At 42.2% G+C, this 16,450-nt stretch overlaps 1 protein-coding gene across 3 annotated transcripts in view; it reads right to left on the reverse strand.

Moving 5' to 3' along the window:
- Positions 1-16,450, reverse strand: part of NBEA (neurobeachin) — a 663,869-nt gene that overhangs the window by 381,211 nt on the left and 266,208 nt on the right. For all 3 annotated transcript variants that reach the window (XM_056109123.1, XM_056109115.1, XM_056109106.1), the window contains one exon: positions 12,050-12,177. In XM_056109123.1, coding sequence (XP_055965098.1) covers positions 12,050-12,177 — 128 coding nt within the window. The remainder of the gene's footprint in view (positions 1-12,049; positions 12,178-16,450) is intronic.

The raw sequence follows: 16,450 nt of genomic DNA on the forward strand, positions 1-16,450 counted from the left end.
CAAGAATGCTCAGGAATTACTCCTGGTTCGGTTCTCATGACTCAATTCTACTTGCACTGCTCTGGGGATCATATCTGGTGCTGAAGTGGGGTCAGTTGAGTGCAAGATTATCTGTCTGGTCCTAACTTTTAGGAATACTTGAAACAGAGGTAAAAATGTTCACTGTCACTTATCTGGGAAGTGTAAATCAAACAGCAATGAGATATCATCACATACTGTAGCACTGTCATCCTGTTGTTCATCAATTTGCTTGAGCAGGCACCAGTAATGTCTCCAATTGTGAGACTTGTTGTTACTGTTTTAGGCATATTAAAAACGTCATGGGTAGCTTGCCAGGCTTTGCCATGTGGGCGGGATACTCTCGGTAGCTAGCTGGGTCTCTGAGAGGGATGGAGGAATCGAACCCAGGTCTGCCACATGCAAGGCAAACACCCTACCCACTGTGCTATCATTCCAGCCTATCACATAATAATAAGACTATAAAAAAGACAAGAACAACCATGTTGGCTGAGTTGCAGTTAAAGAGAAACCTTCATTAACTGTTGCTGGGAATGTTATCTGGATCAGCATCTATGGAAAACAGCATGGAAAAGTCTTTAAAAATTAAGAATGAAGCTCTTAAATGACGCAGCAATCCCACTTCTTGGCATGTGTCCCAAGAGCAAAAACACAGTAATTCAAAGCAATATACCAGTAACAAAGTTCACTGACACACTTAGTTCATCATCTGGGATATGAAAATAGCCCAAATGTCGAATGATAGGTGATTGGACACAGAAATTGTGAGATTGTGTGTGTGTGTGGGTGTGTGTGTATGCAAGGAAATATACAGCAGCCAAAAGAAATGATGAATTTTTGTCATCTGCAATGAACTAGAAGACCTCATGTTACGTGAAATACATCAAAGGGAGAATCAATACAGGGTGATCTCATGAATCTTGGTATATAGAGAAACAAAACAAAGGGATGGGCAATGATCAGTGAGGACAGACCCTTGGCCTTTGCTTGCAGAACGAAGAGTCAGTGGACAGAAGAGGGAAAGGTTCATGGAGGATGGAGGCGGTGGACAGAAAACAGAGATGGAGGGTCTGGGACTCCAGGTGGTATGAAAATGCGGTATCGTTGTTCATCAAAACCATGAAAGTTAACAAGACTGCAGTAATATTACCTGCACTAAAATTTTTTAAAATAACTTTTAAGGAAAAGAATTTTGAAAGAGAAAATACTTGTTGGCCCAAATCTCAGTTTTAAGTCCTTGTTTGCTTTTTTGTGGAGTTAAAAAACAAAAGATAAATTATGATGGCACCATTCTTTAAGATAATGGTACCAAACAATTTAAAGCACATTTTGAGGGACATAAAGGAATAATCTAAATGATCTGTGTTATAATCAAATTACTGCTGAATGCACATAAAACTTTATTCTTGTTTATTCTACAACTGATACTGAAAGACTGCAAAAGTAAGCCATAAAGTGATTTTTGTTTCACTGCCTGGGTAACTGTTAACTCTCAACGATACTTACATTTAGTCCCTACCTAGCCCTATTCATGTGTATTTTAGAATAATATATATTCTGGTTCTGAGGTGTGGAGAGCACCGTCGAGCCCGATAGCCCAACCCCTTATTAAAGACTGCGTTATTTTTTTAAAAAATCATCTCTTTGGAGCCAAACTTAGGGGTGCTCATGGCTTCCTCCTGGTTCCGCACTCAAAGATCACCCTTGGCAGGACCCAGAAGACCATATGTGATGCTAAGAATTGAACCTGGGTTGGCCACATGCAAAGCAAGTGTCCTCTCAATTGTACTCTAACTCCAGCCCCTTCTTGTTGACTTTCTGGATGGGTTCATCCACTGGATGGTAAAAGGTTTATCTTCACTGCTTCACTGTCTCTTCAAGTAAGGTAATATTTAATTTATGTAATTTGATACTTTTTCATTTGGTTGAGGCATGTTAGTGAATGCTGAAAATTTTTGATAAACAAATGACAATTATTATATAGCGTAAGTTCCAGTCTTTTATTTTGCTGTTGGGCCACACCCAGAAGTGCTCAGACACCACTTCTGATGGTGCTCAAGGGATAATACATGTTGCTCTGGATCAAACCCAGGTCAGCTGCTTACAAGCCACACAGCCTATCTGATATCACCTCTCTGGCCCCTTGTTATGTTTTCAACTTTGTTTTTTGGTTTTTTTTTTCCTTTTTTCTTTTCTTCTTTTTCTTTTTTTGTAGGAGTACTGCTATTTATTCAGCCACTGATTAGCTGATTGAATTGTGCATGAACTCCACCTTACTTTTTTTTCCATTTTTAATAATTTTATTTATTGAATCACCGTGAGAGCAGTTACAAAGCTTTTGGGTCTAAGTCTCAGTCATACAATGAAACACCCGTACCTTCACCGGTGCCCATTCTCCACCACCAAAAATCCCAGTATACCCCCATCCCACACCCTCCCCCTGCCTGTGGGGCAGATGATTTCTACATTACTCTCTCTCTACTTTGATCACATTCACTATTTCGACACCAGGCCCACCATCATTATTTGAGATTTACCCCAACACTTAGATCTGCTGAAAAGGCAACAGTAGACAATTTGTGTTCTATTGCTGGTTATGACTAACATATGATGTCGTGTGGCTGCAGTAGGGCCATGTGGTTTTGAAATTCTGAAATTTTAACACTTAAGTCTGGAGGGATTTCTGCAAAAGCCACTGGGTTTAGAGATCTGCTCCTGAGTCTCTGGGATCATGGCCGTTGAGCAGCTTGATGAGGAGCCAAAGAGGCCATTCGCGGGCGATGACTTGGGGTCTCATTGGGGTGGGGAAGACAGGCCCGGCTCCACCTCCCCCCCGCCCCCATCCTGTGAGACCCAACAAGTTTCGTCACTGCGGGCCCAAGCCTGACTGTCCAATGGCCTCTGGAGGATGACAGCCACCAAGTTGCCAAGAGGGAGCAGGTAGAGGGACAACACCCTTTCCTCCCTGGGGTGGTCCAGCGACAGTAACGTACTGTGGAGTCCGGATGCATTTCTGCCAAACGCCGCTGGGTTTTGAGATTTGTTTCTGAGTCTCTGGGATCATGGCCGTTAAGCAGCTTGATCAGGAGCCAGAGAGGCCATTCGTGGGCGATGAGTTGGAGTCTCGTTGGGGTGGGGAGGACAAGCCCGGCTCCACCCTCATCCCGTGAGGCCCTGTGTGTCTCGTCACTGGGGGCCCAAATGTGACTATCCAGTCGCCTCAGACGGATGGCGGCCACTGGGCCACCAGGGGGAATAGGCCAAGGCACGAAACCTATTCCCACCTGGGTTGGCCCAGCACCAGTAGCCCAGACACATTTAGCAGAGACCAGACGCATTTCTACCTAAAGCCACTGGGTTCTGAGATTCGTTTCTGAGTCTCTGGGATCATGGCCACTAAGCAGTTCGAACAGGAACCAGAGAGGCCATGCCTCCAATTATATAGCTGAGCCGGAGGTGGTTTGTGGGTGTGTTTCCCACATACCTAACTTTTGGCAGTTTACTTTCTTGGTAAACTTTGCCCCAGATTTTTGGGGTCTGGCCAAAGGCACGGCAGCAATTTTGGGGTATCTGGAAGTCTGCAGGCGCCATGAGGCTGCTGATGCACTCTCCTCACAGGTACAGATTGACCTGCTTGCGGCACCATACCCCCTACGTTTTCAACTTTGTTGTAACACTGATTTTTTCACAAGCAGCTGCCATGCTTGTCAGGGATCACAGGCTGGCTGGAGGGCTCACACATTTAACTGCGGTGCATAAAGGGTGCCATGCAGCTTAGATTCTGTTCATCACTGGAGTGGGGTAGGGGTCACGCCCAACTTGGCACCGTATGCAAGCACTTACACTCATGTTTTGGCGCTGGGGATCACAATGGGAGTGCTGCTGGGAATGCTACAGTAACACAGGCGGGTGGCACCAGGCATCTGACTAGCGTCACTGGACCTCTCAGGAAGTGCTCTATCACTAAGCTACACCCCAGTGTCCCCCCTATTGTTATTTAAATGTTTTATTTTATTTTTTGTGGCTCTGCTCAAGTAGCAGTTCAACAGGCTGAGCAACACACGCGCTGCAGGCTGGAGGCCAACTGGATGGCCAGCACTGCATGGTCCAGAGCACAGGTGCAGCCCCAAGCTCATTCTGCGGGTAGCATGCAGACACCACGGGTGGAATCCCCAAACGAGCAACAAACAAAATTGCTTTTTTTGGCTATATTATTTAGGCTCCTCTCACTTCCCAATGACCTCCCCTTAATAAGCCCAGTTCCATAGACAGACTTAGAGTGCATCATTCCTGAGCATTTTTGAATACTCGAAGTATGTTTGTACTTCGAATACCCTAAGTACGTTTATACTCCACACATGAGAGATCATTCGTTGGTCATCCCTCTCCCTTTGACTAACTTAACTCTGCATGATCCCCTCCAGTTTCATCCATGTAGCATGAACTGCACGATTTCACCTTTTCTTTTTTCTTTTTTTCTGGGGGGGGGGGTCATACCCGACGATGCTCAGGGGTTACTCCTGGCTTTGCACTCAGGAATTACTCCTGGCAGTGCTCAGGGGACCATATGGGATGCTCGGAATCAAACCTGGGTTGGCTGCGTGCAAGGCAAATGCCCTACCCACTGTGCTATCACTCCAGGCCCTAACCTTTTCTTATAGACAAGTTTCTTAGAGCCAAGTGCACAGGACAATTTTTTTGTCCATTCATCTGTTCTCAGACACTTGAATTGTTTTCAGATCTTGGCTACTGTGAATAGTACTGCAGTAAAATAAAGGAGTGCAAAAGCTTTTCCAAATTACGTTTTTGTGCTATTAGGTAGGAGCCATGAAGTTTAATCACCAAGTAACATGCAAACTCAATTTTTAATTTTCTGAGATATCTCCATACTGTTTCCCATAGAGGCTAAACCAGACAAAATTTCCACTAACAGTGAATGGGGATTTCTTTTCCCCCAATCTCCTCTGACAAACTTTTCTCTGTGTTATGCCAATCTCATTGCAAATCAAGATGAACCTACGTATTTCTATTTTGAAATCACAAGGCTTGCATTAATCTTAGAGTAAATTTTTAAAAAAAAATCTGAGTTCCTAATGTTGCATTCATTCTCTCCTAAATTTTGTGATTTTTTTTCTTAAGTTTGATTTTCCTTCTATGGAAGTCTAGTATTTATTGAGTGGCCAGTCTAGTAATGACAAATTTCTTTAAAATTTGTCTTAAGAACTATTTATTCCCCCCACATCTACAAGGGATAATCGGGCTAAGTATTCTTGGTTCGAGGTCTTTTAAAACTCAGAATCTATACAGCTACTTCTGTCCGTCAGGGTTTCTGCTGAGAAGCCTGCTCAAAACCAAGTGGAGGGTCCTTTGTATATAATTCACTGCTTTTCTTCAGCTACTTTTAAGGTTCTATCTTCAATACTTATAATTTTAATTACAGTGTGTCTTGGTGTACAACTGTTTAGGTTTAGAACTCTTGGAGCTACCTGAGTATGTGCAAAAATATTTTCTCAACTTGAGGAAGTTTAAAGTTAGTTTATTTTATCATGTAAGACTTTTACTCCTTTCTCTTCCTCTTCTCCCGGAACCCCTATGCTGCTAATGTTGTACTCTCCTGACATTGTCCCAAAAAGGGCTTATGTCATCATTTCTTAAAATTTGTTCATCTTTTTGCTGGACTTTTTAGGTGGTTACCACTCCTCTGAGTTTGCTGATGCAACTTGCAGTCTCTTCCTCCTCTTCTCTTTTACTTAGTTACTCTGTTCCTTAGCTGTATGATTTCTGTTTGCATTTTTCTCAGAGTTTCTCTTGGTTGAACTTCTCATCTATTGATTTCACTATAGTGAGCATCATTGGGGCTGCTTTTCGGTTTGCTGTTTTTTTTTTTAAATATCCTCCAGGAAACCCTTTGATATTAGTTCTCATGTGTTCAACTTAATGCGTCGGTGGGGGAGAAGTTCTCTGTCCCCTTACGTCTGGTGCTCCACACGCACCTATGCAGTGCCAGGGCCTGGTTCTGGGCAGTTCTGAGCCCACCCAGTGTTTCATGCCTTTGCTGCCTATACTGAGAACATTGCTGGGCTGAATAAATCTGGGCAGCATCCAGAAGACACAAGGTTACAAATGCCTAGAAATAGCCTTGGGCCAATGTCGAACAGCCATGCCACAAGTTCTGAGCTGTCTCTAATGTGTCAAGGTCATGAAGAAGAAACTGCACTAGGCAGATCAGAGATTAAGATAGGGCCACTGCCCTAACCAGTGACACAGCAAGCCACAAGAGTTACTTGAAAATTGTAATGCGATGTCTAATAAAGTATCACTTAAGTAGCATATTGCAATACACTTCAAGTGATTATCTGTTCATACAACAATGAATCTAAAGAACTGTTTAGAAAAATAAAAAATAATTTACATACAATATAATTTCTTCAGTAAAATGATCAAATATAAATTCCTAAAATGTTTCTGAGTTCATATGAAGCAATAATTGGAATATATAAAATATTTTCCCCTTAAATACTTAATACACTGATGGGAACATAAATGTATTCCCTGAGGTGTTCTTAAACACACATGTAAAATAGAGCTAGCATTTGTGAATATGTAAAACAACACTAATGTCTGAACATTTTTCCCTAAAATGTTAGCTTTTTGCAAAATAACATCACTATCACTAACAAATGTAGGAAGTCAGAATACATATTACTGCTTAGGCAAATTATGTCAAATAGGGAACAGTACTTTAGTGTCACTGACAAAATCTGTCATTGGCAATCAATATCCCAACAAAAAGATAAATGCTTCCTATACTCGGTGTTTTTCAATCACTTTTGGTGGCTGGGGATGGGGGGACGTAGGAGGACTCTAAGTGGAGCTCAGGGGGCTCACGAGCCTCTTCCTGTGACACTCAGCCAAGAGGTTCAGTGGTCAGCTACCAGGGTGCTGCTCTGTCTCAGGTCCCGTAGTGCCGGGGATCCCGGCCGTGCTCAGAGCGCTCTAGGGCCACACAGTCAGTTCCGCTCAGAAGGCCAAGGGGGTGCTGTAAATTGAACCCAGTTTAACCAGGCAAGTATTTATTTACCCTAACACCAGGAGTACCTCCCTGGTCCACATCACAGTTCAGTATTAAGTCAATATGGCACAAAACTGTGCTAAGCCTAGAAATTAAAATAACAGCAATGAATTGTGCTAAGACTCTAGATTAAAATAACTGAGCTTAGTTCTGAACTGAAAGAGAGACGGGGAGAGAGAGGGAACAAAAGAGGGAAGGAGGGATGGATGGAACGAGGAAAGGAGGGAAGGAGGGAAGGACAGAAGGCAGGGAGGGACGGAGGGAGGGAGGGAGGGAGGGAGGGAGGAAGGGAGGAAGGGAGGCCGGGCCGGCGGGCAGGCAGGCTGGGGCCGGGGATGCAGCTCAAGTGGGAGAGCACGTACTTCACATGCCCAAAGCGCTAAGTTTGATCCCCCATTCCGCATGGCCGCCCACCACCTAAGCCCCACTGCAAACAGCACCTATATTTTTTTAAAGAGAGAGATCACATTTCAAGGATATGAAGTATTCAGGATCCTATGTAAAGATTAAAATAGAGGAAAATATCCTCCTATAACCATTTATTAAGAAAAGCCTCATGAGTGCTTATTACAGAAGAAATATTGATTGTATACAAAGTTTTCCACTACATACTACACACAGAAACTTTGGTACAATGTAACCCCACAGTTACTTTCAATAAAAATTTCATTAAAGGCAAACATACTCAAAGTTACATTGTACCAAAGTTTCTTTAACCAGTCATCTGTTTTCAGGCACTCAGGTTTTTCCCCTCAAAAATAAATAAATAAATAAATAAATATCAAAGTTGCATTGTGATAAAAGCTCATTATTCTCTCTCTCTCTCTCTCTCTCTCTCTCTCTCACACACACACACACACACACACACACACACACCTCACACACACACACACAAATGTACCCTGGAAGTTATCTGGAAATAACAATAATTAATTTAAAAAGATTGGGGGGCATGATGCCGCCAACAGGTCAAGCTGTACCTGTGGGGCAAGTGCATCGGCAGACTGATGGTGCCTTCAGGCTTCCTGACACCCCAAAATTGCCACTGTGCCTTTGGCCGGACTCCAACAACTCGGGACCAAGTTCACCAAGAAATTAAACAGCCAGAAATTAGGTATGTGGGAGCCATGCCCACAAACCACCTCGACCAGCTCAACTATACAAGTTCATTTATTGGCCTTATTTCAAAGACCCATAGATAAATCTCGAAAGAGACCAAAAGGTAAGGTTAATCTCGGACTTGCGCATGGCTGAACAGACGGGTAGATCAGAGGGGGCAGGTTGGCCTTGCTTGCCCAAGCAGAGCCCCAGCAGCCTCTTATTCGACAACCCAAAATTGCTGCCATGTGCCATACTCCACACTCCACTCCCTGGCCTGACTCCACAGTCTCAAGACAGACCTCAACACGTTATTTTCTGCTGGAAAATTCAGGTATGTGGGTATTGTGACTGAAATCTCCAGGCTTTCATGAAGTTGGGCTGGGCTACCTCCCCCCACTTCCCAATACACATGGAATCACTGGCAGTCACCCTCACAAACCAACTCCAGTGCCACTCCATAAATTCTATTATAGGACTTACTTCAGAGACCCATACGTAAATCCTGAAAGAGATCAAAAGCCAGAGACACAACAGCGAGTCCCAGAAGATACCACAGAACTAGAGATCTCTTCAGGCCCCATATGGAGCCAGTTTCACTGGGCACCCCAGATGGAGCAGGTGCACTAACCCCGCCTACGCCACATGGAATCCTGGTGACCAAGAGCTTCTACAAGCAAGGCCCAGGCATGCAGGTTCCAGGACTAAATCTCCATGCCACATGATGGCAGGGGTGCCATCTGTCCCTCCCTGGCTCCCACCCATTCATCGGCCTGGCTGTCATCCCACAGCGTGCCTCCAGGCACCACCTTAGTGCACCAACAGCCCTGGTTCAGAGATACAGTAAGGAGTTCCAGAAGACATCACCGAGCCAGAGATCTTTCTGGACTCCATACCGAGCCAATTTCACAGGGGACACCCTAGATGGAGCAGGTGCAGTCTCCCTGCCTACTCCAAATGGAATCCTGGCAATCAAGAGCTCCCACAAGCAAGGCCCAGGTATGCGAGTTCCAGGACTAAATCTCCATGCTGCATGGTGGCTGAGGTGTCGGGCTGTCTTTCTCCAGCTCCCCGCCCACTCTCTGACTGTCACACCCACAATGAGCCTCTGGGCACCATCTTAGCGCACAAACAGCCCTGGTCCAGAGATGCCAATTGAATCCCAAAATGGATTAGTGCCCTACAAAAATGTTTCTGGAACCCAACCATTTACAATCTAGGATTCCTGAAGTGCACAGTTATGATACCTAAGATATTTAAAACGAGGAAGAGACAATAAATGACCTAGCATCTGTCCCTGGCAGGCGGGCTTGAACGGTGGTAGGAAAATTCGAGCAAAACATAATGCCCAAGAGTAGAAAGAGAGAATATTGGGGAAATTGCCTTCCATGGAGACAGGGTGAGGACTGGGATGGGGGGGAGGGGTATAGTGGGGACACTGGTGGTGGAAAGTGTGCACTGGTGGAGGGATGGATGTTCGATCATTATAAGACCGAATCCCAAACATGAAAGCTTTTTACCTGTATCTCATGGTGGTTCAATAAAAAAAAAAAAAAGTAATAATAGAATCCATGCCCAATTCAATCAGCTTCATCAATGGCTGAATAAAGGGAAGTACTCCTACATTTAAAAAAAATGGCCCTGGAGCCACAGTGACCTCAGAGGGCCAGAGTGTCAGTAGGGCATGTGCAAGGCTACCAGTTCAATCCCTGATACCACCCTTGGTGGCCCTCAGCACCTCTCACCAGGCCCAAGCAACAAACTCAAGACTACCACGCTAAGTCAAGTACCTAGAGAGGGGTATCAGAGCCTCATGTTCTGCTGAAGAGACCTCCTCAGCACACAAAAAGATACACATTATTTTAGCTTATGTCTTAAATATTAAGACATCATAAATAAAATAATAAAAACTAGTATTGATTTGCTAAGGTAATTCTTCAACAAATACATATGTGAATTAAGAAAACATGAACATGATAATAAAGCTATAATTCAAATATAATTTGATTACATTAAATTTAGAGTAAATGTTTATTTTCATGACATTTAAATATTTAATTGCTAAATTCAGCTTCTCTCTATTATACATTTAGGTAGGAAGTCAAAAGTAATGAAAAGCATTTATGACAAGACCTGTATTTTGCAGGGGAGCATATGCAGCAGTCCTCAGGAATTACTCCTGGCTCTGTGCTCAGGAATCATTCCTGGTGTATTTGAGGGATTATATGCAGAATGGATAAAACTGGAGTTGGTCTTATGTAAGGCAAGTACCTTAACTGCAATAATCTCTCTCCAGCCCCAATCACTAATTTAAAAAACAGAAATACTTTATAACTACAATAAAGAAATCACAATCAACAAATTTTTTGGATCACAACAGTTCAACAGTTTTTCTTCCCAGATGAAAGAAATAAATTAGAGAAAGAAGGAAATAAAGTTTATAAAAGAAAGAATAATCAAGTGTTACATGTTTAAAACTTGTTAAAATGTTTTTTTCCCCTCCGGACTAGGGTGAAGAGAAAAAACAGACCTTGGATAATAATAGTAGCCAATTCATGAGCATGAATAACTTATCTATAATGTCATCACAAAAACAAAAATTCGCCTGTCTTCCTATATTTTCAAAAATTTCAATAACATTTAATGTCTGACTTAAGAGAAAAATATATAATTACCAATTAAGCTATATAATGTATATATGTATATTTCTTACTTATGATACTGAAAAATAATTTTATTAGTATAATATATAAGATACCACAGAGCACTGACAAAGCAGAGACAGAGCAGGACTCATACCTAATATGAGATGATTGCTCAGTGCATTTGTACTTATTTTAACCCATTGTTTATGTATTAGGAATTTATTCTTCAGATTTCTTAAATAATTTTAGAAAGAGATACTTTGGTATACTTTGCTATACTTTGGTATACTTTGGTATACTTTGGTATAGAAAATAGAGACTTACAGGGAATAAGAAATGGCTAAGATTGATTATTTTCAATAACATTTATTGAATTTTTAAAATGAAACACATCATGGAAATGTATGAAAACACATATATCAATGGCCAGCATTTGAGAAACTCAGAAGAAAGAAAGAAAGTAAAGAGTCAACTGATAACCTATAATCGGAGTCCATAACTAAAGGGCCCAGTTTTTAGCTAATGTAATATCTACTCTTTGTGAGGACACCTGTCAACATGGTTTGACATAGACTATAGACAACTAAACTCCAAATCAGTATTAGTAAACAAGAATTCTTTTTCCTTTTTCTTTGGTTCTGGGGACACAACCAGAGGAGCTCAGGGTTTGCTCCTTCCTGGCTATATACTTAGGGAATCACTCCTGGTCAGCTTGGGGTCACCAAACGGGGTGCGGGGATGGAAGGTGGGCCAGCTGCCTGCAGGACAAGGACCCTATTGCTCTGCCCCCCTCTGTAAACTGCTGCTGATTCTAAGACAGTTTCATCAGCTCAACTTCAAAAAGTGTTTCTTCATATTTCAATGGCTCTTTAAGAATATTCAAATAAGGGGTTATGTGACCAAAAATAAGTTGCCTGACCTTTAAGCTGGCTCTTCTGAAGACATTTCTTAGTAAACACACCATCTGAATGTAGCAGCTCTAACAGGCGAAAATCTTGAGTCCAAGTCTCTCCCTTCAAAACTTTCTCAAAGTTCTTCATACTGCTATTAGTTGTGACTTGCAACATGTAATTTACAAAATACTCACAAGGAAAAGCCCTTATAGATTCTTTTGTCAATGAATATTACCCTGGAAACACATCATGGCATGATAATAGATACATTATAGAAATTTAAAATAATAAGAATTATTTTAAAATAAAAAGAAAAATCATACCTTCTATTAACAGTTCTTGTCCATGACTGCCAAGGAGTGTACGAGACAGGAATGGGGCAAAGTCTACAAAAATTTCACGAAGAAGAGGAGCAACTTTTTCTAAAGCTCTTTCAAGTTTTGCAGTGATGCTGTTGAAATTAGAACATAAAGACTAGTAAATATAATTTAACAAATACTGAAAGCCAAATCAGCTTTATCTCTAAAGCAAAGACTTTAAAAACTATCACAAAAGTAAAAGGCAAATCCATGAAATAAACAGGGCTTCATGTAGAAGGGACACCCTGCACAGAAGAATGCAAGGCACGAGGTGACCAAAGGACTGAAACCAAATCTAAGCCTATACCGTGAAAATAAACGCAGGTTTGTTACTCCAAAGGGTTCCAGACTCTCTCCATAGCTAGTAAGAGCTTCAAAGAGACAGTGTCTGGAAATATCGTCACTGTGTAATCTTTCCAGTAAAGAAAACTGTGTAGTCTGTAAACCAATGGATCACTATGCCAGGTACAAAGAACCAATCTTTGTCGTCAAGTGTTCCCTGGAAAGTTGCTTTAGTGCTGGCCATATCAGAAAATAAAGATAATTCAGTATAATACAACTGAATTACTCTGCTAAAGAAAACGACTTCTGTTTCATAAACCCTCTCACTTTTCTCTATCAATTCTACATTATTTAACTAGTATCATCATTACTATTATGATTTTGGTTTGCGACAAAGCTCAGTGGTGTCCAGGGTTTACTCCTAGCTCTATGCTCAGAGATAACTCCTGGCAATGCTTGGTAGGCCATAAGCAGTACCAGTAATTAAACTGGAGTTGGCAACGTTCAAGGAAAGCACTTTAATCCCTGCACCATCTTTGTGACCCCTGCATTATTGTGTATGCTGTTTCTATAAAGCACTATTTGACACTTTGAAAGTCCTAAGTATAATATATATATTAACACATCTATGTAACATATATGTTTTATATATATATATGTAACAGCGATAGCACAGCGGGTAGGGCGTCTGCCTTGCACGCAGCCAACATGGCCGACCCAAGTTCGATTCCTCCGCCCCTCTCGGAGAGCCCGGCAAGCTACCGAGAGTATTCGGTATGCCAGACACAGTAACACCAAAGTCTCCAATGGAGACGTTACTGGGCCCGCTCGAGCAAATATATGTAATATAGGACAGAAATTCTTCTCAGGCCAACTGAAAATTCTGGTAGTATCTATAAACTGCTTTTACAAGTGCTTTTAGCGTTCTTCTAGCTGGACTGAAATTCTGGTTCTACAATATGCCACCTAAAGGTTCTTAAGATACTAGATATTTCCTAAGCCTGCAAAATAAAAATGGATGCTGCACCTATCTGGCAAGGGTCAAATGAACTAAAGTACTAAAATAGGCAAAACGTAATAAAGCACAGTAGAAATGACATCTGTATGTTCACTGCAGCACTGTAGCCAAAATGTGGAACCACACTGTAGCCAAAATCTGAAGCAACCCAAGTGCCCGAGAACAGATGACTGGTTAAAGAAACTTTGGTACATCTACAGAAAGGAATACTATGCAGCTGTCAGGAGAGGTGAAGTCATGAACTTTGCTCATAAATGGATAGACGTGGTGAGTATCATGCTAAGTGAAATGAGTCAGAAAGAGAGGGGCTGACATAGAAGGACTGCACTCATTTGTGTAGTATAAAACAGCATAACATGAGGCTGACACCTAAGGATAGCAGATACACAGGACAGGTGGATTGCTCCATAGCTGGAAGCCGGCCTCATGAGCAAAGGGGAGAAGGCAGCTGGAATAGAGAAGGGATCACTAAGAAAATGATGGCTGGAGGAATCAGTCGAGATGGGAGATGTATGCAGAATGTAGATAAAGGATCAAACATGATGACCTCTCAGTACTTACATAGCAAAACAATGTCCAAAATCAGAGAGAGAGTATGGGGAAAATTGTCTGCCATGGAGTCAGGGGGAGGGTGGGAAAGAGGGGGTATTCCGAAGATTTTGGTGGTGGGGAATGTGCACTGGTGGAGGATGGGTGTTTGATCATTGTGTGATTGTAACCCAAACATGAAAGTTTGTAACTAACTCACGGTGATTCAATAAAATTTAAAAAAAATCTAAAAAAAAAAATTGGCAAAATGTAACAAATTAGTAATAGTTCTTTAACAACTAAATTTATCATAATTTTTTTATTCTCAAAATGTATATCACCCTGATAAAGTACTTTTTTTAATTATTCCACTTTTACAGAGAGACAGTGCAATAGATAGGGCTTTTGCCTTGCAAACAGCTAGCTCAGAGTTTGATCCCCATGATCTCGAACCAAGCCCCTGCCAGAAATGATCCTGGAGCACAGAGCCCTGAGCACAGGTGTGGCTCAAAAACCAAACTGGTGAATGTACTACTATGTCAGATGAACACACATACTTCTGCACAGGAAGCAGTGCAATCAGGCAGCAAACAGTGACTCAAGAAGAGTTTCACCATGATGCTAACACTTTTTTTTGTCTGTACCTTAACAATAAAATATACTTTACAAGAGACAAAAAGATAGTCACAGAACAATTTGCCATCTATAGCTATTACTGACAACAGTGGTCACATCTTTTAAATGAGTAAATGGGAGTTTGGGACTCACACAGCAGATTTTGCCTAGTTTGGAAACAACGTGATCTGAGCCCTGGCATTGTGCGTGCCACAAATGTAACCATCAGCACTTCTACTGAACTTGGTCTTCTCCAAATCTGGGTCAACAACATTAGAGAAAGGAGAAAAGAGAGACTTAGGTATCTCCACAAACAAAAAACTGAAGGCAAGAAAAGGGACTTAGGGGCTGGAGAGACAGTTCAAGCGGGTAGGGTGTTTGCCTTGCATGCAGTAGACCCAGGCTTGATCCCAGGTATCCTTACGGTTCCCCGAGCCCGCCAGGAGTGATCCCTGAGGAATGCTGCTATGGCCCAAAAGAAAAAAAGAAAAAAGGGACTTAGGTGGGACAGACACGCGTAAAGATGGTTTTCAATGTTCTTCCTTACTTTGTTATGTTTGAGTTAAGTATAACCTGGGCAGGTTTACATACAGACTACTAAACCCTAACCCTAGCTTTTGCAGACCTGAGTGTGTAGGGCGTTTGCTTTGCACGCAGCCAACATGGCCGACACAGGTTCGATTCCCAGCATCCCATATGGTCCCCCGAGCACCGCCAGGAGCAATTCCTGAGTGCATGAGCCAGGAGTAACCCCTGAGCATCACCGGGTGTGACGCAAAAAGCAAAAAAAAAAAAAAATCCTCACTACTGTGGCTGGAGCGATAGCACAGCGGGTAGGGCGTTCGCCTTACAAGCGGCCAACATGGCCGACCCGAGTTCGATTCCTCCGCCCCTCTCGGAGAGCCCGGCAAGCTACCGAGAGTATTCGATATGCCAGACACAGTAACAACAAAGTCTCCAATGGAGACGTTACTGGGCCCGCTCGAGCAAATTGACGATCAACGGGAGGGCCTTTACCTTTACCTTACTGTTGATCTAGGAAACACCTTTTGAGAATAATTAAAATAGTCAGAAAAGGCTAACTTATATGATGGCACCACCATCAATAATGTGATATCTGGGGCTTAGTAAATAGAGACAGACTGTTTGGGGGGGTCACTACTCCATTTACCCCTTTCAATCACCAGGATCTTGTCCTACAGCTATTCCCAGCTACATCAATTCCCTCTAATAAAGACAGACAAGATAGAATGGTACGGTTAAACCTATGAAGTAGAGAAAAATCTAGAGAACTACTAGCGTGTGACTGCAACTGAATTCTGAAAAAGGCAAAAGTATGGAAGTTTGTTTTTATTTAAAATTAATAAGAGATGGGCTAGAGTGATAGCAAGCAAGTAGGGCATTTGCCTTGCATGAAGCCAACCCAGGTTCCATCCCTGGCATCACATGTGGTTGGTCCCCCAAGTTCTGCCAGGAGTGGTTCCTGAGTACAGAGCCAGAAGTGTCCTTTGAGCATTGCTGGATGTGGTCCAAAATAAATTTTGAAAAGTTGATCAAAATTAATGAGAAAATTCAAGATTTCTAAATGTTCACACCACAGCGATATGACAATTATAATTCATTACTGTCGAAGTAAGGCCAGGAATATGTCTTATCTTGGTTAACTATCCCTGACCCCATATTTTACATTGTCCTACTGAATTAAAGGCTTCCAAATTGCAAAGTCACTAATTCTTCTCAGGGATGGAACTTGAGCTGGAGTCTCACACCTGAAAGGCTGGAGCCCTGCTGAGAAGCCACAATCCAGTCTCCTATAATGATCACCAAGGTCTATTCAATTAATATTAAATAGAGACTTCAATTAAAGCAACAAGTAGTATGTGTGTACCTCCACATGTACTAATTGCCTTGATTTAAGGAAA

Source organism: Sorex fumeus, unplaced genomic scaffold (genome assembly GCF_029834395.1).
Source record: "Sorex fumeus unplaced genomic scaffold, SorFum_2.1 ptg000008l, whole genome shotgun sequence".
Lineage (NCBI taxonomy): Eukaryota > Metazoa > Chordata > Mammalia > Eulipotyphla > Soricidae > Sorex > Sorex fumeus.